The 24,794-nt window shown below is 36.2% G+C and overlaps 10 protein-coding genes across 10 annotated transcripts; 6 read left to right on the forward strand and 4 right to left on the reverse strand. All coding sequences in view use genetic code 12, as the record gives it.

Moving 5' to 3' along the window:
* Positions 1-2,592: 2,592 nt before the first annotated feature.
* On the forward strand, positions 2,593-4,965 carry RLM1 (resistance to lethality of MKK1P386 overexpression; the record flags this gene model as incomplete). The annotated part of the gene is made up of 1 exon (XM_001524532.2): positions 2,593-4,965. The coding sequence occupies one exon, from the start codon at positions 2,593-2,595 to the stop codon at positions 4,963-4,965; it is 2,373 nt and encodes a 790-aa protein (XP_001524582.2).
* A 1,438-nt stretch (positions 4,966-6,403) lies between these two features.
* RPS6 (40S ribosomal protein S6) lies at positions 6,404-7,021 on the forward strand (the record flags this gene model as incomplete). The annotated part of the gene is made up of 1 exon (XM_001524533.2): positions 6,404-7,021. The coding sequence occupies one exon, from the start codon at positions 6,404-6,406 to the stop codon at positions 7,019-7,021; it is 618 nt and encodes a 205-aa protein (XP_001524583.1).
* A 628-nt stretch (positions 7,022-7,649) lies between these two features.
* On the reverse strand, positions 7,650-9,026 carry PRP21 (SF3a splicing factor complex subunit; the record flags this gene model as incomplete). Its single annotated transcript, XM_001524534.2, has 1 exon — positions 7,650-9,026. One exon carries the CDS (start codon positions 9,024-9,026, stop codon positions 7,650-7,652), a length of 1,377 nt encoding a protein of 458 aa, XP_001524584.2.
* A 2,495-nt stretch (positions 9,027-11,521) lies between these two features.
* IPK1 (Inositol-pentakisphosphate 2-kinase) lies at positions 11,522-12,778 on the forward strand (the record flags this gene model as incomplete). The annotated part of the gene is made up of 1 exon (XM_001524535.2): positions 11,522-12,778. The coding sequence occupies one exon, from the start codon at positions 11,522-11,524 to the stop codon at positions 12,776-12,778; it is 1,257 nt and encodes a 418-aa protein (XP_001524585.2).
* A 424-nt stretch (positions 12,779-13,202) lies between these two features.
* Positions 13,203-15,257, reverse strand: NCP1 (NADPH-cytochrome P450 reductase; the record flags this gene model as incomplete). Its single annotated transcript, XM_001524537.2, has 1 exon — positions 13,203-15,257. The coding sequence occupies one exon, from the start codon at positions 15,255-15,257 to the stop codon at positions 13,203-13,205; it is 2,055 nt and encodes a 684-aa protein (XP_001524587.2).
* Positions 15,258-17,025: 1,768 nt separating this feature from the next.
* On the reverse strand, positions 17,026-18,375 carry PVL30_004280 (uncharacterized protein; the record flags this gene model as incomplete). The annotated part of the gene is made up of 1 exon (XM_001524538.2): positions 17,026-18,375. The coding sequence occupies one exon, from the start codon at positions 18,373-18,375 to the stop codon at positions 17,026-17,028; it is 1,350 nt and encodes a 449-aa protein (XP_001524588.2).
* An 880-nt stretch (positions 18,376-19,255) lies between these two features.
* Positions 19,256-20,437, forward strand: PVL30_004281 (uncharacterized protein; the record flags this gene model as incomplete). Its single annotated transcript, XM_001524539.2, has 1 exon — positions 19,256-20,437. One exon carries the CDS (start codon positions 19,256-19,258, stop codon positions 20,435-20,437), a length of 1,182 nt encoding a protein of 393 aa, XP_001524589.2.
* Positions 20,438-20,640: 203 nt separating this feature from the next.
* NAT4 (N alpha-acetyl-transferase) lies at positions 20,641-21,324 on the reverse strand (the record flags this gene model as incomplete). The annotated part of the gene is made up of 1 exon (XM_001524540.1): positions 20,641-21,324. The coding sequence occupies one exon, from the start codon at positions 21,322-21,324 to the stop codon at positions 20,641-20,643; it is 684 nt and encodes a 227-aa protein (XP_001524590.2).
* Positions 21,325-21,770: 446 nt separating this feature from the next.
* Positions 21,771-22,520, forward strand: PVL30_004283 (uncharacterized protein; the record flags this gene model as incomplete). The annotated part of the gene is made up of 1 exon (XM_001524541.1): positions 21,771-22,520. One exon carries the CDS (start codon positions 21,771-21,773, stop codon positions 22,518-22,520), a length of 750 nt encoding a protein of 249 aa, XP_001524591.2.
* A 1,325-nt stretch (positions 22,521-23,845) lies between these two features.
* PVL30_004284 (uncharacterized protein) lies at positions 23,846-24,607 on the forward strand (the record flags this gene model as incomplete). Its single annotated transcript, XM_001524542.2, has 1 exon — positions 23,846-24,607. The coding sequence occupies one exon, from the start codon at positions 23,846-23,848 to the stop codon at positions 24,605-24,607; it is 762 nt and encodes a 253-aa protein (XP_001524592.2).
* Positions 24,608-24,794: the final 187 nt, after the last annotated feature.

A 24,794-nucleotide genomic window follows, 5' to 3' on the forward strand; every position in this document is an offset into this window, starting at 1 on the left:
TACGAGTCACGTGACTATAACTATCACTATATTAACTAGAGGAGTCATATTCAACTGGCGAGTAAACTTATCCAATATAAGGAGCTTGAGCAATATCAAAACCAGGTTTCATTGTATAGATGCAAGATCCAAGTACAAGCAGAAAGAAAATCAAAATCAGAAAAAAAAATAGAGAAGAAAAAATAAAAGACCAAACTTTATTAAATGATACTTCACTCAATTTGGTGTTGTTGAAGCTGTTGTTGCTGCTGTTGCTGGTTGCAAGGTTTTATGTTGCGTAATTATACGATGTCAGTCATAGCTTGTTCTTGAGATACTCTTTGTTCCCTCTTACGTTCTTCCTTCGCATGCAATTTTGTTCATCACTTGTCCCACCAGAGTTTTAGGTCATTTTCTACATCTTTTTTTCATTTTTATTTTTTTTTATTTTTATTTTTTTTGTCTCGTTTGACAGCAACGGTTTTTCGTTTTTTTTTTTTAATTATTTTTTTTTTTTCTCCCTTCCTGTTGTTGTTGTTGTTGTTGTTGTTCTTCTCAAAAGTATTCTTGTGTGGCAGAAGATGGGGGGGGGGGGGGAAACGACTGCTAAAAATAGATTTTACCAAAATGTGAAAGCCACTTCCAGTTTTCAATAACCATCACTTCTCTCGCCATATACTTTGTTTCTTACTCTTTTTTTCAGCTTCAGCCTTCTTTTTCTTATATTTTTTTTCCCCTTCTTTAATCTTCAAAATAGCATTTACTAGAAGAGGGGAGAGAAAAATAAGTTGTTGATGGTTTTATTAACACTGATGAAGCGCATCGTTTGATTAACTTGTAGAAAGGAAGATGGGAAAAGAGTATAATATTTAGACACACACACATACCATTACAAACTTATAAATGAACAAGATGCCCATTTCAAAAAGTTCTCAGCTACTTTATGAATAACAGGTTTATGATAAAGGCAATAGTAATTCTGCTGGTAGTTATACTACCTTCACTGCATGATGTCGAATAAGTTAGCTTTCTCTCGCGCCTAATTGTATTCCATTTGCTATACTAGCGAGGTTTTACGTAGATACTGAAGGCTGAGCACTCTCTATATCTTTGCAAGGCTTAGATATAGCCCATTCTTAAAGTATCAAATACAACTGTCAAATCTGAACAGGTGCCTTACCTTGCAGATCGGAGAAGTGTCTATGTGTGGGAAAAAAAAGGAGGCGGAGGAGTTTGGGTGGGGGGGGGGGGGAGATAGAGAGAGAGAAAAAGAAGGGGAGGGGGTAAAGTATACTGACGATTTCTCATAGCCCTACAATCAGCTACTATGCTTAACGCTAATCAGCTAAATAGATGTATGATTTATGTATGTGCATGTATCTGGAGATGGCGGAACAAGATATAGTGTCGAAATCTTACTCTGGTTACCAAAATAGAGAAAAGAAAATGGAGTCTTGTGCATATTAGAAGCAAAACAAAAAAAAATGAATAATAAAGACACAATCGTGAATAATAGGAGAAAGTATTGTTCTTGAAAGTTTCCACATACTCAAGTTGCCAGGAAACAACAATTGAAGTACTATAGATTTTGAGTGAGATTCTGAGTATTTGAGATTCTGAGATTTTGCAGTTTTGCAGTTCTGCAGTTTTGAGATATTTTTTTATTTCGATTTTTTAGTGCCCCAAAAAAAAAACAGTTCGGATCGAGGCTGTAAAACTCGAAAATGCCTCGTTTTCAACACCTTCACGTCTCTTCTACACACACATTCGGATTGCATTGGCGTATAAAAAATCCCTCATTAAATCGAAGATGATATCATTTTCCAATATGATGATAGCCACGGTATTGATGAGTCAATAATGCCTATTTTTGTAGTAGCTAGTTTTGAGAGATACTAAAACAAAAGGAAAAAAAAAAAGAAAGAAAGAAAACAAGCGAAGCAGCGGCGGCGGCAGGGGGGGTGGGGTGTCGCGAAAAAGAAGAGAGGGAGAGATTTCATATAGCACAGTAAAAAAAAACATGGGTTTAGTTTGAATTTACCCACTGCTTGAGTTAAATGTGAGTTTATCCTGTTTGCTCCGTCCTTGTTATTGTCCTTGCTATTGTCCTTGCTATTGTCCTTGCTATTGTCCTTGTCTCTGCCCTATTATATCATGTTCTGATTCTGTTCATTTCATTTTAGTTCACATATATTCCAATCTATTTTATTTTGCATGAATTGCTTTTGTAATACGAGTCTTTTTTTTTTCTTCTCGAGATTGGCAGTATTTATACACCAAGTAAATAATATCTTAACATTGCGACTATATTTTTATCATGGCATGCAGCCATAAATTATATATTAAAGCATCTAAATCTCATCATCATCACCACCATCACCACCATCACCACCAACACCACGACCAATACGCTATAAATTCTATTAGAATTCAACTGGTCTTCCTTCTTATTGCCTTACCACCCAGTATACGCAACTCACCTGCACAATTGTATTGATGTACTGTTAGCTGAAACAGAAACAGAAACAGAAACAGATCAAGAAAATAGAAAGAGAGAGAGAGAGTGTGTGTGTGTCAAAATCAAGAACATAAACCTTATAAAAGTTTAGAGCAATGGGCAGAAGAAAGATTGAAATAGAACCATTGACGGACGACAGGAATAGAACAGTCACATTTGTCAAAAGAAAAGCCGGTCTATTCAAAAAGGCATATGAATTGGCCATACTCTGTCAAGTAGACTTATCAGTGGTTATTGTGGGAAACAACAATAAGATATACGAATTTTCCACTGTTGACACAAACGAAGTGATCAAGACTTATCAACTGGTATCAAAGAGCAGAAAGAAAATTCACGAGTCAAAGTCCCCCGAAGCTTATCTGGACTACAAAAAGAAAATCAAAATTACAGATCCATTGACATACAAGAATGGAGAAGTAGTGTCAACAGCAATAGCAGCAGCAGCAGCAGGAACAAAAAAGTCATCATCATCATCATCATTAGCAAACTTTACCTCAACAGCTACTAATGCAAAAGAGTTTAGGAGCGGAGATGAAATGATCGATGATGACTACGAAGATGATGATGAATATGATGATGATGATGACGATGACGATGACGACAATAACAATAACGGTAAAGACAACTCATTTGACCAAAGTATAAAAACAGACAATTTAAGCAAGAGGAATCTTAAACGGAAACATTCACCCAATGATATTGGTATTCAGGATCAAAACCAAAATAGAAATAGAAATCCAAAAGTATTCAACAGTAAACGCCCTGCACCATCACCGCCTCCAAAACATATTTCCCTAAGCAACGTGCCGACATTTAACAAACTTAGCAAACCAAAAACAGAGCCATCTACCCAATCTCAAACATATCTGCAATTGCACCAGCGATCGCAAAGTACACCCTCTCCCATACCTCCAAAACGAGAAGGTGGTATTACTAGGCCAGTTTTACGAGTACAAATACCAACTGATGCCAAGGGCACCAATACACACACCCACAATCCAGCAATGCTGTTTGATGGTGAGATCAAGAGCAGCAGTGGCCGAGATACTGCAAGGACAATCACAGCAATTGAAAACACCAATTCCTCGATACAGCAATCATCATCAAATCAATCCGGTTCACAAGGCATAGGTAGTAGTGGAAGTCATAATCACAATCACAATCACAATCACAATCACAATCAGTCGCAACAGCAAAGTGTGGACTCGGGGCCATATCCATCAACACATCTTATGCCAGGCGTTCCGTCCACGAAATTCAGTGGTTACTCTTCATTCCGCTCTCCAGACACTCGAAAGCCGATGCTACCATTACCAATACAGTCCAACTCTCAAACGTCTTCACCAGCTAGCGCCACTGCTCCTGGTCTACCTAACACTTCAAGCTCAAGCGGCGGAAACAGTGGTGGAGGCATTATTCAAGTGGGGATTACAGCACCAGCAGCGTCAGCAGCATTTCCACCAGGAAACGGCAGTCTACATCATAACGTTCCGTTTGCAAACAACACTTTTCAAAACAACAACGCTAATAACGCTACTATTTTTTACACCATGCAACAACAACAACAACAACAACACCATCAACAACAACCCCACCAACAACAACAACAACTGCAGGCACTGCAGAGTCCTCAGTATATGATGTATTCCTCGGTACAGGGATTCAATACACCCCTGCAATTTCAGCAATTTCCTGGAGCTCTAAACCTGGCACAACAAGCAGCTACCCATCAGAAACAACAAACTACACCACAAAGAATCAGACAAACAAACTTAATCCAGGGCCAACAACTGCAACAAGGACAACTGCAAACACCATCGCAAACACCATCGCAAACACAAGCACAAACACAAACACAGCCGCAAAACCCTCTAGCTGATACGGCAGCCCGTTTCCGCAATGGCGCACAAACGGCATCAACATTTGCTTCTCAACAATCACAAAATACAGGGGAACAAACACCTTTATCCGGACTCCCCTCGAGATATGTCAATGACATGTTTCCCTTCCCATCACCATCCAATTTCTTAGCACCGCAGGATTGGCCAACTGGTATTACACCAACTACAACGACATCAAATATGCAGCAATTTTTCAGCAATATGATGCCGTTACAGAGTGCAGGAGGGATTAATCCTCTCCAACCACAGCCGCCACAAACAACTGCATCAACACAAACAACACAAGCAAGCACTACATTGAATTCTACTGGCCAAGAAAATGTACAAAGAGGGGGACTGTTAGATGCCAGTGGAACACCTTCGTATAGGACACACATCTCTCCTATAATATATAGTGGGTCTGGAGCAAGTGGAAACCTGCGACAGACTTCACTAGTTGGAAAAATATCCGAGGAAGAAGACGAAGAAGGAGATGAGATAAGAGACGAAGTGGGTACTAATCCAAGCACTGCAGTTCAATCGGATACAAAAGAAACAGGAAATGGGGACCAAAACGATGGTAAATGAAAGTAGGAATGAATCATTTCATATTAATCTTTTTTTTTTTTACAATTTTATTGTTTTTTTGTATTTTAATTTAATCTTTACAGTTCAAATTAGTTGTATTATTTATGTATAGATAAATGAATAAATGAATAAATAGAGATGTTTCTTAATTTTTCTTTAACCAAAACAAAAAAAAAAAAGAAAAAGAACCCAAAACTCTTTAGCTTCTGTGTTTTGTAGTGAGTTTCAATTTACTAGATCTCTTGTAACATTCTGAATATGTAGAGCTAAGCTGGGTTTGGGTCTTTTGAATGTGGATTGTTGGAAAAAGGAACGTACACTAATAAAAATGAGACATGTGCCATAAGTCACGAGATATGTAAGGAAAGACATCTCGACTGGATGTCGACTTTGTGTTTACAACATAAGCTTATTTTGGGTCTTAGCCCTACCTGACTATTTGCACGTGATACAAAAGTAATTTATTGATTTTTTTTGATTTTTTTCTTCACAACAACATAATAATTGATAATACTTATTCGCACACTATAGTAGTCAGAGAGAGCTACCATATGTTAGGCTAATTATGTAGAGCTTTTTTATTATTATTCCTATTGTAATATAGTGCGCGTGAATGGCACTGCGAACAGAGAGGGTTGGGCAGACTGCTTAGTGAAAAAAAAAATCTCTATAGCGTGAACGAGGATTTGAGATATCTGGAAAACTTTCTAAAAGACCGGCATAAGGAACCTTTGATACTACATAAGAATCGACCATATATTCAACAATGAAGGTATGCATTACCATAGACATAGCTCAAGAAGGAGAATGAAACACAGAGTTGGGGGCACATTGATATGTTAAAGGGAGCCATCGTGAAGTAGACGTTTATCAATTTTTCTTTGATATTTCACGATAATTTTTTTTTCTTTAAATTCTTGACAAAGCATGATGAAAGTTGAATGAACAGCGATGAAAATGAAGGATTCAACTTTTTATCATTTACAGGTTAAGGGTCAATATGGAGATAGACATCAAGGATGTCTAAATCTTTTTTCCAAAAATTTTTACTCCATTAATCATGAATTGCATTTATGTCAACACTTGAGATTGATCCATCAGCAATTAAGAAATTTTTCTTCAATAGAGTGGTTTTGAGGAAATGGAACCAAAACAATATTATTATAAAGGGCAACTATACCGATTTTTGCAATCAACAAGCCCTTATTAGTTTCCATGAACTACGAACAATGTGCCTCCTTCTCTCTATTTTTTTTCTCCTTCATGCATTTGATATTTAAAGATACAAATTGCATATACATGTATTTATATTATAGTTAAAAAAGCTTGGTATACTAACAAAGTGACTTAGTTAAACATTTCTTATCCAGCCAACGGTACCCAAAAGTGTATCGACATTGACGATGAGCACAAATTGAGAGTCTTTTACGAAAAGAGAATGGGTCAAGAAGTTGAAGGTGACTCAGTTGGAGATGAATTCAAGGGTTACATCTTCAAGATTACCGGTGGTAACGACAAGCAAGGTTTCCCAATGAAGCAAGGTGTTATGCACCCAACCAGAGTTAGACTCTTGTTGTCTAAAGGTCACTCATGTTACAGACCAAGAAGAACTGGTGAACGTAAAAGAAAGTCAGTTAGAGGATGTATCGTTGCTCAAGACCTTTCTGTCTTGTCCTTGGCTATTGTCAAGCAAGGTGACGAAGACATTGATGGTTTGACCAACACAACAGTACCAAAGAGATTGGGTCCAAAGAGAGCCAACCACATTAGAAAATTCTTTGGTTTGACCAAGGAAGACGATGTCAGAGACTACGTCGTTAGAAGAGAAGTTACCAAGGGTGACAAGACATACACCAAGGCTCCAAAGATCCAAAGATTGGTTACTCCTCAAACCTTGCAAAGAAAGAGAGCTTTGAAGGCTAAGAAGGTTAAGAATGCTCAACACCAAAGAGATGCTGCTGCTGAGTACGCTCAATTGTTGGCCAAGAGATTGCACGAGAGAAAAGACGAAAAGGCTACCTTGAAAAAGAAGAGAGCTGAATCCGTCAAGGCTTAAGTGTGGGAGTCATGAATGAGAGCGAAGAAATTTGAAAGTGTGGAGAGAAGAGAATAAGCATTAAAAAAAAAAGAGAGAGAATGAAGTCTTTTAGATGCTTTTTTTTTTATATTTTCCCACTCGGGCTAGAGATTCGAATTTTGTTGTTGCTTCAATCAAACAGTATAAATTGAATGAAGTGGCGGGGTATAGGTATAAATTTTAATTAGGGTCGATGTTATATATTTATATCTTACATGTACAATACGAAAATGTATTCACTTGTTAGCGGTTTGTTTATTTTTTACCTTTCTTTTTTCTTTGATTCTTTTTTTTTCTTAATTCTCGACTATAAAAAAAAGAGTAGTCTAAAGTTGAATGGGAAGAGTGGCAGTGAATGACAGAGTGTATTTGTAAAAGATTAAGGTTAATTGAAGAGCGATGGGTTGTGTGTATATTTTCAGGGACGCAAAATAGACTATTTAAAATAAGTAAAGAAACTAATTGAATCAAAAGTAATAATTCTTTCCATTTCACTTCTGGTTAGTATACATAAAGAGAGAGAGGGAGAAAAAAAAGAAGAAATGCACTTTGTTTGTCCTTATATTTTCTATATATATATATATTCTATAATGATGTTGCAAATGCTTTAGTCATGCAGTGTTGATGTTCTCTTTTTCATCAATCGTTTTATATTTTCGTAAACTTGATCGGTGGTGATGTTGGACTCAAAGGAAAAGTTCTTTTTGATGTAGTTTTCTTGTTGCTGCTTATAGCTTGGATCACGAAGCAAGTTGCGCAAGTGAGTGTCAAACTCACCTTCGGGAATCATTTTACCGGTAATGGGACACTTGATCAATTTAACACCCAAATTTGTTGCAATTTTATCATCATTATTCAAAGTTGTCGTAGATGCTGTTTTAGTTGTTGCTCGTTTTAATCTTGTTGTACCTGCTGCTTTAATCTTCATTCCTTTGAATGGTGGCGGTGTAGGCGATGGTGAAGTTTCCTTATTGGAAGGAGAAGTCGACGTTTGCTTTCTTACTGATTCCACCAAATCTTGTTCGTGGTCTGTACCATTTGATTGGTTTATCTTTTCTAGTTTGATTTCTCTTCTTTTGTTGGTCAATGATCTCTTTATTAAATCTGTTCTGTTTAAAGGTAAGCGCAAGTTTTTCAGTTCCTGGTCGCCATCAGTTTGAAGCTCTTGATTCTTTTCAGATTCAGTGAAATGTATGTATTCAACAATAGCAAAATCTTGCCAGTCTATCAGGGCAAACTTTACTTGTTGTTCTCTTAATTTTGCATCTTGTTGCTTTTTGCGTATTCTATTTTGTTTCAAGTATTGTGCACGATCATAGCCTCGTGTTAGGATATTGAATTGGCCATTGTTCTTGTCGTGTTCAATCTCGTCCAAGTCATTTGCCACTTGTTTATTCAAGGGGTGGTTTGGGTCACTTATCATCTCTCGTACAATATCGTATTGTTTGACGTATGTTTGGAATAGTCCGTGTAATGAGTGTTGTGGTTTTAAAAATTCAAATTGGGCGCTATTGCCTTGTTTGGTTTCGTGTTTAAAGAGATCCAAAATTCTGTCTTGTCCATTAATGGAGATGTATAATGCTGTTGTTTTGATGACATCATGGTCGTATTGGTTGATTTGTGGGAAATTGTCAATGAGAAATGGTAGGTCACGAGGTTTTGGAATGACTATATCTTTGGCGTCGATGTGGTTTTTGATTGCTGTATCTTTATTCAACAGATTGTCTGCTCCTGTTTCTGTTCCAAGTGGTGTCTCGGTGTTTTGTAGTTTCCACTGGTAGTATTGATGATATTCGTTATCGGGTTGAAGAAAGTTGAAATGTTTGTTTCTATTATTTTTCAATAGTCGTTCTTCAAAAGATTTGCCGTTTTTGAGTATATAGATAACCGATTTGTCAATTGTTTCCTTGATATCTGTAGGTGGTATCTTGGCATTTTCAGGTAGCAGCAGTTGCTGTAGTGGTATTGGCGCTGAAGTCGACATTTATATGTGTGTAATGAGAATACTGTGTATTAATGTATAATATTGTTGCCAAAGTATATATGTTTTTATGCTTAATGTAGATGATCCTGTTTTCTCTTTTTCCCTCTTGTTTCTTTTGGGTTAGGCTTGCCTACTTTTAAAAATGAATCCTTGATAGAGGCAAACAGAAAAGAAAAAATGATTATGTTTACTGTCACGTGATAAAGAAATATGTACTGTCACGTGATAGTGATACAATAATGTTTTTTTTCTTTTTTTTTTTTGCAAGATATCGAATATATTAGATGATGAACAGTAATACATGGCTTTGCAATATCCATAGTTTTTCATTTACGAGGCTCAAGTATCGGCTACGAAGATTAATTAAGTTTAGAAATTTTATGGAATGGGATATTAAGAGATTGATTTTTGGTTTTTCATATCCTTTTTTCCTTTTTTTTTTGGTTTGATTGTTGCTCAAAGTGAAATTTTTCATAAAATCTCGAAGCGAGCATTAAGTTGGATTAAATATATATAAAGGAATAAAAAAGGAGGGAATGAGAGAAGGTTACACAAGAGTAATGCTTGATGTTTTTTTTTTCGTTTTTATTCAATTTTTTTGTTTTTATAGATCTGGATCTGTACCTGGATCTAGTAAAAAAAAATAAAATTTGTGCTAAAGAGTAGATGTATATAAACATGAGGCTAGAGTTCAGTTGGAATCTTGGTTGAAATTCTTGTATGGATTTCCTGTATGTTGATTTGTAATTAGTGGGCAAGAGTATACGAAATCTTTTATTTGCTTTTTATAGTTGTGTTATTATCTATAAATAGAAACTGGACCATCAACTATGAGAAACAAAAACAAAACAATAAAAGACAAGTAGAAGAAGAAGAAAAACCAAAAGCTAGTGAGTGGGCGATATAACTTTGTGTTGAGCTTTTATATTTGTGATGTTGATGATTGGTTTATTGTTTAATCCAATGAGTCTTTATATGTACATACATACTTCTTTAATACCAATGGGTACATCTCGTTCTCTTCTTGCTTCCTCCATTGAAAAAAGTTATGGAATTTGCACACGAAGTACAAGAAGTACAAGAGCCTAATTCACCCAATTTCTCATTCTCTCATTCTTTCTTTTGTTTTCGCAAAAAAAAAAACAACAACCAAAAATGTTACAGAATAACTGACGGACTTAACATACAACTCTGTATGATGAAAGAAGAAGAAGAAGAAGCAAAAGCAAAAAATCAATTTACTTCTGTTGTTCTTCTTCTTCTTTTATTGCTTACAACACTGTTACATTTGTTATTTACCATCCATACATATGATGCGTGTGTGTAAATGTGAATGTGCGTGTGTGTAAATGTGCTTGTAAGTGAGTCAGTAGTATTTCTCTGCGTTTAACTTGTCTTGTTTGGCATTGAAATTCAAAATTATGCTAGGAGATTGGAAAACAATAAAATGTTTTGCAAATTGGTAATAATGAAGAAAGTTAAACTCAGTTTAATCCGAAAGTTCCCTATTTACACACATTAAGCTTTTTCTTCCATTCTTCCCTTTTTTTTTTTTTTGAGTACAATCAACTGAATCAAGAAGTTCTAGATGGTTTGGTTATTGAAAAAAAAAAAAAAGGAAAAGAAAAAGACCCAAGAGTGTGGTAGGCTCCTCTCACACACACTCTCTTCCCCTCCCTCCCACTCCGCCTTACTTTCCATTTCTTTTGCTTCTTCTTCTTCTCTCCCCCCTTAAAAAAAATAAAAAAATAAAATAAAAAAAAAAATAAAAAAAAAAATAAAAAACTGCCGCCGCCAATTTATCGAGAAAATTTTTTTTCTTTCTTTCTTTTATTCATTCCACTTTTCGTTTATTGTCTTGCTGTTTCTAGCTTCTTCTTCCTCTGATTTCAACTCTAACTCTAACTTTAACTTTAACTTCTTTTGTCTTCCGTTACCTCTGTAAAGTCTTCTTCTTCTTCTATTTTTATATTTTGTTATTGTAGTTCAAGTTGTTCAAGTTGTTAAAAGTGCAGCAATTTTAGTTGACAATTGCGAAACAAGACCCTATCAGAAAACATTCCATAATAATTTTTTGCTATTTTTTTTATTTTTATTTTTATTTTGGTTTGGTTTGGGTTTCTCTATCACTGTATTATATCATCAACATTATTAATATTGTTTCCGTTATTAAATTATTGTTATTGTTATTCTTCTTCTTCAAGTACATCCAGTAATTCCTTTACCCATACTCTTCCTTTTTTTTTCACTCATCCTACTTTCATTTCCATCTTTTTTGCACATCTACTTCCCACTACACCACTTTGTCATTCAAAACAATTGCTGATTTTGCTATTGCATATCCAATTTTGTTCCAGTTTTTTTTTAATTTTTATTTTTATTTTCAATTATTCAATTTAAACTACTGATTGTTCTTATACCTGCCATAAACTAGCACTTGAATTAATTAAACAAACATCATTATCAGCCTAGAGTAAGTGACTTCATACAGATCAATGGAGATATACAAAATTACCTCGCCCAAAGAGTGGACGTATTTCGCCAAGGGATCCGCCAACATCCTCTTCAAATACACAGGCACCAACGACTACTTGCGCCACAAACTACTCCGACTAAGACTCATCAAGGAAGACGAGGAATACATCTCAACCTGTGAACTTTATGACTTTATCGAGTTAAAGTGCAAACACTTGTTTTATGCACCACAACAAATCATCATCGACATCCAACTCGTAGTACTAACAACAGACTTTGTCGCCGAGTTGGACAGCCACGGAAACCAGCTACAATTGAAGGAACGATACGGATTGCTATTGCCAAACATCCTAGATGGAGAATGCACCAAGATCTCACTCTCCAAATTATGCCAATTGTATGTCAATTGCGACGATCCAACAACAACTTGTTCTCACGCAAATTCAAATAAAGCTAAGGAGTTGAGTAATGGTAATGGTAATAACAATACACTACTACCACCACGCATCATCTCACCATCACTGAAAATCAACTCGATAATATTTGAAATCAAACCCAAATGGCTCTACGACAACACCCTGCAAAACTATTGCCGCACATGCTCCCACAACCAACTCCGCCATTTCAAACGACATTTCTGTCCCTTGGACTTGCTCTACCCTGAAACACTAGAACAAGGCCTCGACGATATATTCAGCTACATCCCCAGCGAAGTCAACAAACTAATCGAAACAAACGAGTTCCCATTAAGACAATTATTCCTCACATACTTGCAAAACCCCAACAACGTATTCCTCAAACTCAAACAATACCAAAAAATCAACAATAAAAACGACCTCATAGAAAACTTAACCTCACAAAAAGACGTGTCGCAGAACTTGTCCTTGGTAATGACACTACGCGACGTTGGCCTATTCCTCAAGTTTGAAAAATACGATCCGTTAAATGACGTGCACAACTCACACAATAACGTCAATAATCTAATAACACTACCACCAAAAAGAAGAAGAACTACAACTACAACTACAACTACAAGTACAACACAAAATGGTAGTGGTAATACTGAAGAGAGTTTGCTGGAAGAAAAATACTTGATAACATGCAATATCTACGACTTGGACTTGAAATCAACAATGAAATACAAACATTGGCTCAAGGTAGAAAATGACTTGCAGGAAATATACAACTCAACAAACCCCAACTGGAGACATTGCAACCGGGTTGGACAAAGTATGGGATTTTCTGAAGCAAAAAAAACAAGGCAAAGAGACAAGTAATTAATTAGACTGTATTTATTAATAGACAAAAAAGTAAAAAAAAAAAAAAGAGAAAGAGAGATAGAGAGAGAGAAGCAGCATCATTCTATAAACTGTAAAAGACCCTAGACACTATTACTACAAGAAGAAAGAACTTTCTGTTCTTTATTCTTCTATTTTTCATAAAATATCGAAAAAATTAGAAACTGACCACCATTAAACCGACAAACAAATATATATAACCATATATATACACATAACTATATATATAATTCTAAAAATCTCATTCTGCTGTAGCTCTAGAAATTTCATCCTGTTTCAATTTTTTTTTAGGTTTTCTAGTTTTTTTCTGTTTTTTCTTTTCTTTTTTTTTTTTTTTACAAATGTCTATCGGCACTTTATCCTCACTTGTACATTATACTCCTTATCATTCAATACACACCCACTACCAAACATCTTCCTGGTACCTATTCTGCACCTTCAAACTTCTAATCAACTCTGCAGCCTTTTCAACATCAATTCCTCTCTCTTGCGCAATCACCTTGGCAAAACTAGCTTGCACATCTCTAGCCATATGCGACGCATCACCACACACGTAGATAATGGCACCTTCAACCAATAACTCATTGATCCTCTTTGCTTGCTCCAACAACTTGTGTTGCACATAAACCTTCTTTGCTGGATCTTGTCTGGAGAACGCAGTAATGATTTCAAAGTTGGAACCAAGGGTCTTGGCATATTCCTTCCACTCATCCTTGTACAAGTAATCTTCGTTTTCATTTCGACAACCATAAAACAAAAGTGAGGGCCCAACATTCATTCCATTCTTGACTTGCTGCACGCGCTCCCTAACAAACCCACGCAATGGCGCCACACCAGTTCCCGGACCAACCAAAATAATAGGTGTCTTTGTTGACGATGGGAGCTTAAATGTAGAGCGTCTAACATGCACTGGTAACTTAAAATTGGAAAACTTGCCTCTTGGCCCATCGAGATCATAAGTGACAATAGGTTGTTGCTGAGACTTGTGCTGCTTCAACTCAATATTCTTCAACAAGTTGGTAACCACACCAGAAACAACTCTGCCATCAGACTCTTGCTCAACTTCCACAACAGCAGTAATATCAATCTTGCTCTTTTCACTCAATGACGACGACGAAATCGAATAGTAACGTGGTTGCAAATGTTGAACATTTTCAATCAAAAACTCAAATGGAACATTTTTCCATGGTTTACCACCAGAAACAGCAAGCAAGGCATCAGCAATGTTGTACTTCTTTTGCGTAACCGCTTCGGCAAACTTGGACTTATCGGTGGCCAACGAGGTCAACTTGGTCTTTGTTTCTTCATCTGGTGCAAATCCAGCAACTGAAAGGAAAAACTGTCTCGAGATAGGACCACTAATTTCCAAATGGTGTCTAATTGTGGCTTCATAAGTGATTGGTGTTGGGAAGGGAATTTGATAAGTTGAATCAATTGCTTTCAACGCATAAACATCATCGCGTTTGTCCTCCAAGCCAAATGCCTTGAGAAATTTCTCAATATTCTCATTACTATTCTGTGGCCAAACAGCCAAATGGTCACCGGTTGTATATTTCAAGTTCGAGTCACTAAGGTCAAATTCAACATGGACACAGGATCTCTCCTTGGTGTTGAACAATTCTTTAGTCGCAGTAATTTGGGCAATGTATGGGTGAGTGTGGTCAAATGGTCCTTTGGTCAAGTCAACGTCTCCAGCAATGTGTTTCTTGTTTGGTTCTCCCAAACTAACGGAATTATCGTCCTTTGTCAAGTCGTCTCTTTCGATAACTTTAACACTTGGCTCGTATTTCAACTCCTTCTCTTCCAAACTCAAGTTATTTCTCAAAGAGTCAAACACATTATCTTTCCAACTAAGGAAATCTTCATCCAAAGTTCCCAAACCATCATCACCTTCACCATACTCGGCAAATCTCTCGGCACCTTTTTCCTCCAATGTTGTGTTTAATTTTCTACCAATGGCATTGTAAAATTCATAAGTAGAGTTACCCAATCCAAATACGGTAAATCTCAATGAACTCAATGTATCTGCCTCGTTTTCCAAGTATTCCATAAATTCAATAGCATTATCAGTGGGTTCACCTTCACCATAAGTGGCCATAAGGAAGAAAACCAATGTTTCTTCTTTGATTTCCTCAAATTTCTCCCAGTCGTAATCAGCAAAATCAGCAACCATGGTGTGCAAGCCAAAACGGGAGCTCAATTCTTTGGACATCTTGTTACAATAATCTTCAGCAGTACCTGTTTGAGAACCAAACAACAATAAAGCATTTTTGTTGTTTTTGGCCAACACTTCCAAAATGTTCCTTGAATTTATACCGCCAACACCGCCAGCACCACCATCGGCATTGAGGAAACCGGTGGATTCTGGTTTGTCAAAAAAGTACCCTTTGGCAAAATAAGCAGCCACGGATAAGGTCAAGATGATGACCACGTACAAGTCTAATGAATCTAATGCCATAACTGTTTTTTTCTTCTCTAATTTTCTCCAAGTCTATTAATCTCTGTTGCTGTTGCTGTTACTGTTCCTGTTTGCTTTTCTTTTTTTTTTTTCTTTTTTTTTTGATTCAATTCTTCAAATTTCTCTAGCTGTATCTATGAAGAAAGTAAATCCAAAAGAAAGTAAGCAAGAAAAAAAAAAGATCCAAAATTCAATTAAACTGGAGACTTTGTAATGCTATGTTGTTTTGAAAAGATATAGTTGTCTTTGATTTTTTTTTCTCCTTTATTTATTTTTAATAAAAAAGCAGAATTGTATGTATCTATCGATTGATTTGTGTATACAGTATTTATGAAGTTTGAAATATGCGATTTTCGGATTTATTATTGGGCAATAATTTTATAATATTCCAAAACAAAAAAAAAAAAAGAGACGTGAATGAGTGGTTTCTTTGATGCTGATTTAGTTCAATACTATTATTGTTTAGGTGGTTATTTACGTCAAAAGTATAAGATGACTTCCACAGTGTATTTATATAAAGTAAAGCAAACCTGATAAGTTGTTTTAATCTTGCAAAAAAAAAAACTCAAGAAACAAATCAAATCAAACCAAACAAAAAAAAAAAGGCAAAAAGAAAGTGTTGAGGTTTTTGTAGAAGTGGAAAATCTGGAGTAATTATTTGAAAGTGGCAGTGGATGAAATTACCTTGTGATTTTTTTTTGTTCGTTCTTCTTCTTCTTCTACTTCTTTTCCGTCAATCATAACTGTATTAGGTAATATGTTACGTAATACACAAAAACAACACATTTTTTTTATTTTTTATTTAATTTTATTTTATTTTTGATTTTATTTTTTTTATTCTTTATACGAGCACGTAAAAAAAGAGGTATACAGTAAATAGAACAAGGAGTTGGGAAAAAGAAGTAGAAAAGTTACTCGATTTCATCAGTATAACAACTAAGCTAAGCTGAAGAAGCTATATATTATCAAACTATAATGATATGGCCACTTGCCACAAGCGTATACTTTTTACAAATAAAAAGGACGATGAGATACTAGTTGAGGAGGAGGAGGAGGAGGAGGAGGAGGTGTTACCCCCCCTCTCCCTTCTCTTAACCAATATGTCTCTTACTACTGTTGTATTGTTTTATGGTTACACATTTTGCTCATTCTATATTAACCAATACTATTGCTACCTCTAATCATTTACACCCTCCACCCCTCTTCCCCCACCTTCACAAGAGATACTAGTCCCACCAATACTACATGCAAAAAATTGGACCTCACATTTTAATTCTCTTTTATTGTCTTCTGATTTTTTTTTCTTTTTTCTTTTTTTTTTCTTTTTTCTTTTTTCTTTTTGCTTTCCTACAATAATAACTTTACACCTCTCGTCACATTCCTTTCCGCCTCCCCCCTCCTTTCTCACACCTCCTTTCTCACCCCCTTCTCCTCCCCCACTTACTATATTATCAATTGGTAGCAGCTAATTAACTAGCTACAATAAACATTTTGACGGTTATAAAGTAAGATGGATTAAATGGTTTATTAAAAAATAACCACCGGAGATTACAAAACAAGAGGTACCCCACAGTTAATTAAAAAGAAAAGAACAAAAAAAACGGGATTAAGCAGTTGGATTTTATTTACCCGTTGCTTGCTCCCGTGTAAAGTGGAAAACAGCATGTCAAATATACTTTATTGACATTGACACATATTAGAAACCAAACAAAGGCAAAGAAAAAAAAAATAGTACTTATTTTCCTTAAACTCCATCATCTATACTAAATCATACAGCCTCAACATCTTGCTGCGTTTCTCTTTCTTGCTCCTCTCCATCTCCAGGTGCAGGACTATTTACAGAACTCTCCTCTTGCGCCCATGCAACACCATACGCTCGCTCAATGGTGACAATCGTCAGCTCCGCGATGGTGTCACTGAAATCGTCACCATACACAATCTTGATAAAGTCAAATACACTTTGTGCAGTAAACTCAACTAGCGACCGTCGTCCTAAAGAATATTCGAGTATCTTGTCCTTGTCTGTATCATTATCTTTGTTTCTGGAACTTGTCCTTGAGTTATAACGGGAATTAGCACCATTACCACCATTGCCACCATTGCCACCACTAGCACCATTACCACTATTGTTATCGCCTATGGAAATCTCCTCTTTGACCAAATACTCTCTCGCTACCAACTCCTTTATCAAATCAGGCGAATTCATGTTTATATTTGAGTTTGCCTGTCGCAACCCATCAGGTAGACCAAATGTTTTTAAACTTCGCAAGAGTTGTTGCTCAGATATATGGTTCTCATTCAAAATTACCAACGTGATCACCACCATCATAATACCTGCTTTCACCAAATCAAAATTCGAGCTGGGCAAAGTTTTTGTCCTTGAGTAACGAGGCATAAAGAATTTGTCGCTTCCAAGCTTACTCATATCCAAAGAGCTAGTGGTATCCCTTGACCACAATTCACCAAGCACTTCCTTGGCCTCTCGCGACAAAGTGCTAACAACAACCAACGGTTTCTTAACACTACCCTGTGATGATCCTGTAGCTATCCCAGGTCCAAGTCCAGGTCCAGTTCCGGTTCCGGTTCTACTAGCTGATCCTGATCCTGTAGCTGTAGCTGTAGCTGCCCTTCTCCCTTTGACACGATCCTGTTTAACTTTCATGGCAGGCGCTTCTTGTAATGTCAAACCATATACATTCTCAAGCACCTGTATAGCCTCCTTCAAAATCAAATCACTCTTGAACTTCTTATGACTCAAATTTTGATTTATATACTCCCTTTTGAAGAAACCTCCTTTCAATTCCCTTGACAAAATAAGCTTTACCACTTGGTTTACGTCGTGTTGCATATCGTGTTCATTATGCATCAGTTCATGAAGAGTATCCAGCAAATGAGATTGTAATTGTCTGTTGTTGTTGTTGTTGCTGCTGCTGCTGCTGTTGTTGTTGTTGCTCCCATGCTGCTGACCATCATCTGCTTGGTAATCCCCGTCGCCTTCATCATTATCATCCTCAATTACATTGCGCCTTTTCCTCTTCTGCAGGGGTTGGTCAGTTTGATGATAAGTTGAATCTTCATCAGCTTCAAGCTCTGCTAATGTGATTTTCCTGCGTGCCATAATCTTTTCGCTAGTGTGGGTGTGTGGGTGTTTGTGATTAATCAATTAAGTGAAACAGTTCTGTGTCTGTGTTTATGTCAAGGTTCACATTCAAACTCAAGACGTGTGTACGTATTTTGGCTCGCGTATTTTTCATCTCAATTTTCGATTTCCATTTTCGATTTCCATTTTCGTTTTTTCTTCTTCTCGCTTCGATTTCATTTTATATTTTTAGATTTAATATTTACTATATATCTACTCTACCGAATCTCCATACTTCTGGATTGTATCAAGCAACTCACACATTTTACGCTTGAGTACCTTTGTATTTCCATGATACAGCTGTAATCAATTTCACTGTATTTGTTCTTACTTTACCTCTTTTTTTTTTCTTTTGTTTTTGGAATATGATTCATTTGATTGTTGATAAATAATTACCGGAATTACAAAGTTAAGTAGCACAAAAAAATGAAGCATTTATGTTGCACATTGACAAGGAATTGTGTTGTTATACCATTGCACATCCACTCCCTCTTGTTTTGCTCTTTATTCCCAATCAACTATAACAAGACGAAGCACCTTCATCACATTATCATAGATCATAATATTTATAATCACTTCTTTTTAAATTACAAACCCACACAATTACACACTTGTCCTTGTTTTTTTCTCTTTTTTTTCTTTCAAAACAAATTTTAAATTTTAAATTTTAATTAATTTTTTTTTTTATTTTATTTTTCTTAATAAATGTATTAATTTTTAGCAAGACAAAATACCTGTTCCTGTACTGCTATTTCCAATTCTTTGCCATTGCATTTTCCTGTAACAATTTTGTTTTGGCCTCTTGAGTTGGCCTCTTCAACAAGGTTTATAGCGCCATCAGCCTGCTTATGAAAGCATAATGTCAAAGCATCCGTTGTTGTTCCCACACGAAGAACTGCAATTTCTCAATGCTACACCAAATACACCCCTTAATAATAATTATAATAATAATAAGGCGGCTATGGAATTACAACCAAATCAGTTTACTAGCCCCATACGGAAAGCACCTCCAGTTCCAAACAACACACCCAACACGGTCAACTACAATCACAAACTCGAGCAAATGCATCAAGAGCTATACCTTTCATTAAAGCAAACGGTTTTTAAAATAGCGTCATCACCAAATTACCGGCACGCGCTGCTTATGCCCGATTATGTCGTTGCAGAGGCTCGCGCTATAATAGAAACTGCCTGGGCTGGGATATCCGCCAACAACAAGGAGCAGGGGGATGATGATGATGATGATGATGTTAATAATAATACTAATAATAATAAAAATGATACTAAAAGTGATGTTTTAAAGCGTGTTGATATGGCTGATGGCGGTGTTACTGCCGCTGAAAATAATAAAAACAATGTTGCTTCTTCTAATCCCCCACATGGAAATATTGACCCTTCTGCACCTAGAAAATTGCCCAATGAAGATTGCATACCGTGGCTTGATCAACAACTCAATTTTTGCATATTGCCAAATAATAATCTCAATAATGTTAATAACAATGCTAATCACAATAACAATAATAAAAAACATGTGCTGCATCAGACATCCCAACAACTCCAACAAAAACTTCCAAAACCTCATGAGCTTGACGTTTACTCTATGCTAAATCCTAAAAAGACCTTAAATATGGGTTATAGGGAGAAAATTGTTAGCTGGCTATCTCATATCCCACATCTTTTAGATACAGAAACGAACGAGATCACGATGGACTGTTACCCAGGCGTTGTTGCGGATAATCTGAGCTCAAACATTTCTAGTTTGTACTCGACTTCCGCAAAAGAGGAATTTACAGGTCCAAGAGAGATTGATCTAGCTGATATCGAAGATTTGTTGGAGTTTCAAGCACAAAAAATTACAAGATACGTCACTAGACTATATGGAGAAGAATTTGATTCTAATGGTGGATCAGTAGAAAAAGACTGTGCAAATGGAAAGGCGGAAGGTGGTGTAGCACGATGTAGCGAAGAAAATGGTGCTATTGCCATGGAAGAAGACATGACTGCTACTTTTCCAATTGCTGAATCTACAAATATCCCTTAGCTATTTAACACAAGCATCAATTTAATGATTTATGATAAAATTGTGAAATTCTATAAAGTCGAAATGCATTCGTTTCTCTTCTCTATGTTTCGTTTCTCTTCTCTTCTCTTCTCTTTTCTTTTCGTTTCAATTCAATTCAATCCAATTTAATTAAGTGGTTTTCCTTTTGTTGATACTTTACTGAATCAAAACATGCTTTCTCATCAACTTATTATACCTCGTCGCAATAGATAATATCCAGGTTTCCGGATTTTCCCACTCCTTAAGACTTTATCTTGTGGTGAATTTTCCGCCAACTGATACCCTAATCTTTTGTACCAATTTAATGCTCTTTCATTATCCGAAAATACCGTTAAAGAGGTTCCTTTCACTCTTTGATATAACGAATGGTCAGATCGCTGTAATCCTTTAGCAAAAAAATGAAATTGGTCCATCACTATTCGGCCTAATGATTTGCCCTGAAAATCCTTTCGAAAATGAATTTCATATAAATATACCACAAATCGTTCATCTGCATCAAAACACAATTTGAACGAAATATAACCAGCTACACGTGTTTTATCCTTTTCAGTAAACCATACAACAACCAAGCCGGGCTCCTTCATCTCATCTCTGTCCTTATCGATTTTCCAATTTATACCATTGTTCTTGATGTAAAGGTCACCTAGATTGTCATCGATAATGGAGATGAGCTCCTCGATTTGTTCTTGTGCAAGATCAGCAGCAGGCAGGATATGCGTGTTTAGACCTGGTAAGTGGAATGCATTTGGCAACTGGGACAACAAAATATCATAAGATACATTTTGAGCAATTTTTCTCAGAAGCTCAGAATCATCTTCGTGGAATTCTGAATATGCTTGACCGTTGATTTCGAACTCAACATCCATACTAGCGTCCCTTTTTCCTTTTTTTTTTTTTTAAAAAAAAATAAATAAATACAAAAATAAAAAATAAATAAATACATAAATCAAATTAAAATCCCCAGGAGCCGCTTACCGTTGATGACATCGCATTACTCTTTAAGTTGAAAATGCATGCGCTACCTTAGTGTCTTACATAAAGTATATGGAGATTGTAAAAAGTGAGAACTTTTCTGCTTCTCCAAGTAACTTGTAGAGGCTAAAGTTGGTCTGTCAAATTAAATCAAACAATCACAGTGTAACAAGAAGAATTCTTTTACGTTTGTCTCAAACTAGTCCTATTTGCCGCAAGTGGAACAGAAACAACATTTCTTATTTCTATTTCTAGTAATGAATAAGAGATTAGACGCTCAAATCAAAAGTTTATTTAGTATAGCTACATATTAAAGTTTTCCTCGGAACGAACACTTCTAATGGTGAGCACAGTTGAAACTGCAAGACAAAGTGGATTTTCCGAGAAGGATGAATTAACTATCGAAAGACACATACTGGCTAGGTTTAAGTCGACACTTGTGAAAATGGAGAAACTGCCCAACTTTAATATCATTGATGCTAGGAGCACAATAGTTTGGAGGGAAGTGTTACAGTCAATGGAGACTAGGTCAAAAGGATTGATCAAACAATTAATCAACGCTGAAAATGACGAACCTATAGAGAAACTAAAAACTTTTCCTTATAGGGACTGGAATGATGATTGGTACGAATACTTTATCAGAACATTACTTTTGCAAGTAATTGACATTTTGGTGACAAAGAACGCTGGAAAGAATAGTTATACTATTTTCACTGACTTGTGGGAGGCGTCTAAGAATGTATCGGATCCAACGGTTGGGAAAAAGCTTATGAATCGAATGCTAGCCTATCACAGTTTTCTTTTGGATAAGTCAATCATCCCTCACGTGTGGTTACAAAAGCTTCGAGAATTCTCACGTTCTCATACTGATGAAATTGAAGAGTTCATCAACACACTTGAACAGAAATATGAACATGCATGTTTTGTAAGCATGTGTTTTAAGACCGACAGTTTTAAGGACATATGTACAAAACTCTACGTGGATGCATACAACAGCTGGTTAACAGATAAGACGATCAAGCCACCACATGTGGATTCTATGTGTGTAGAATTTCAAAAATATTCAAGTTACCTCACTATCACTACCTAGGAAATATTGTAAGCATCTGAAAAATGAAAAGTACGTCACATATACTGCACCTGACGATAATAGACATGCGGCGAAAGGGCCTATGGATTGGGAAGAACAACTATGCCAATTTTCAAACATTTAGCCGGATAACAGTGCACTAGGGCAGATTCTAAAAATATTGTTTTATCATCACATCACACCACACAATAACCGACTGACAATTTTTTTTGTTTTGGGAATAATGCAGATATAAACGAAATTTCCATTTCCTATTCAACTACTGAAAATAGTGAATTTCCAAACGCGACCCCCCTCCCCCCCCCCAACATCAAAGTTCCCAAGCCAGACGCTTCAGAAGAGTACAACGATCAAGTTTTCACCGAGAATCAAAAACCTCCCTACTAATCTCCGATCTTGAACCCATTATTTGCAACCAAACTGCCCATTGATGTCCCTGAAACTTTATTAACAATCTGGAAACTTTTGACAATATGACAAATTCTTTGAGACAAGATTTAGGGGGGAAATGGTGAATAGGTTGCTGATTGAAGAGCCAGTCACAGATAATCTACTCGATAAAATCATTCTTGCCAAAGACTCACTTGTGCCCAACAGTGGTGGGGAAACCAATGACCTAGATGGTACATACAGGGCCAAAAAATAAGATCACATTTCATTTTTTTTCCCCGTGATATGGAAATAGAAATAAAAACAACAACAACAACAACAACACTAATCAAAACTAATTGAACCGAATCAAGAGAGTGTTGGTGATATCTCATTACTTGTTGTCTTTTGAATGTACCTTACCATAGGTTGTTTTACTTAGAGTATATGAAGCTGGTGAGAAGCGAGAATATTATTGTTTTTGCAGGTACTTGTAGAGAAAGAGACTAATTATTGTAATTCAGAATTTAGATATAGACCACAGTGTAATGAAAATTGAGAATCCTTTATGTTTATCTCAAAATGAGTCTTATTCGCTGAACTGTAACAGGAACAGCATTGTTTTAGTATATATTTCATTTTCGAATAAGAAATTATACAATCATTTACAACGCGCTTTGTCTTCCTTTATTTTTGAATATATATATTTAAATATATATGTACTTGATTTTATTATTTTTTTTCTCTATATATTTTTATTTATTTATTTTATTTTATTTTATTTATTTTTTTTTTTTTGGCTTTAGTTGTCATTTCTCTACATATAAGACGCGCCCCTATGTTCGTGATCTCTGTCATCTCAATCGCACGCGGGGGTGGATGGATGGATGATTGTAAATATACGCCAGAATCATATTCCTGCTTTATACGCAAATTGAACAATTCAAACACAAGCCATGCTAGAAGATATTGCTATGGAAGTTGAAGGAAAGTTATCACCAACTAATTCGACTGCGAGTTCAAGCTCAAACCAATCTTTTTCACACACAGCAACTACATTGCCATCTTCGCCAACAGCAGCAGCAACAACAACAACAATATCATCATCACCCTCAATTTTAGAAAGTACCCTTCAAATACAGCAAGAACGGTCAAGGTATCGATTACACCCATTATCTTCGAGTCCACTTAGACTGCCAACGACATCAAGGACCACGAGTACGAGAATTACGCCAAAGCGCAATTATACACACGATCATCAAATAGCATACCAGCGTTATCAAACAGAGACCGATGGAATATATGGCTCTCCACGCGGTATGGGCGATGGTGCTGGTGCGGGCGCCAGTGCTGGTACCAGTGCCGGTGCCAATGGGAGAGTAATTAATAACCGAAATAAGCATCTGAAGATTAAACAGCTTCGGGATCAACACCGACAGGATATTCTTTCACTACGAAGAGAGAAAATTGATCATCACCAAAGCCAACAAGATTACATGACGCATCAGGAACGAGAGTTGGGAATTGTGATCACCGAAGAAGAAATTGAGCGACTATTGAACGAAGAAAAAGCACTACAGGAAGAACTTGCGAGGAAGCGAGACTGTGGAGAGGAAACGGAGGCTGATAAAGTAGAGATGATGGACGAGGCTGAGAGGAGATTATGGGAAGAAGAAATGGAACTTATTGAAATGATTGAAGAAATGGGAATAGATTGAGCACAAAGAATAATTGAAAACGGGAAAAAATTCCAATTTTAAAAACGTATTGAAAGAGACTTAACAGAATTTGGAGAATGTAATACATGAACTAATCAAATGTTTAGAACCAGTCAATGCTGTAATTTATTTTTTTTTTCCATTTTTTTCCATTTTTTATGAGTTTATTGATTTTATTGGTTGTGGG

This window comes from Lodderomyces elongisporus, chromosome 5 (assembly GCF_030384665.1).
Source record: "Lodderomyces elongisporus chromosome 5, complete sequence".
NCBI lineage: Eukaryota > Fungi > Ascomycota > Pichiomycetes > Serinales > Debaryomycetaceae > Lodderomyces > Lodderomyces elongisporus.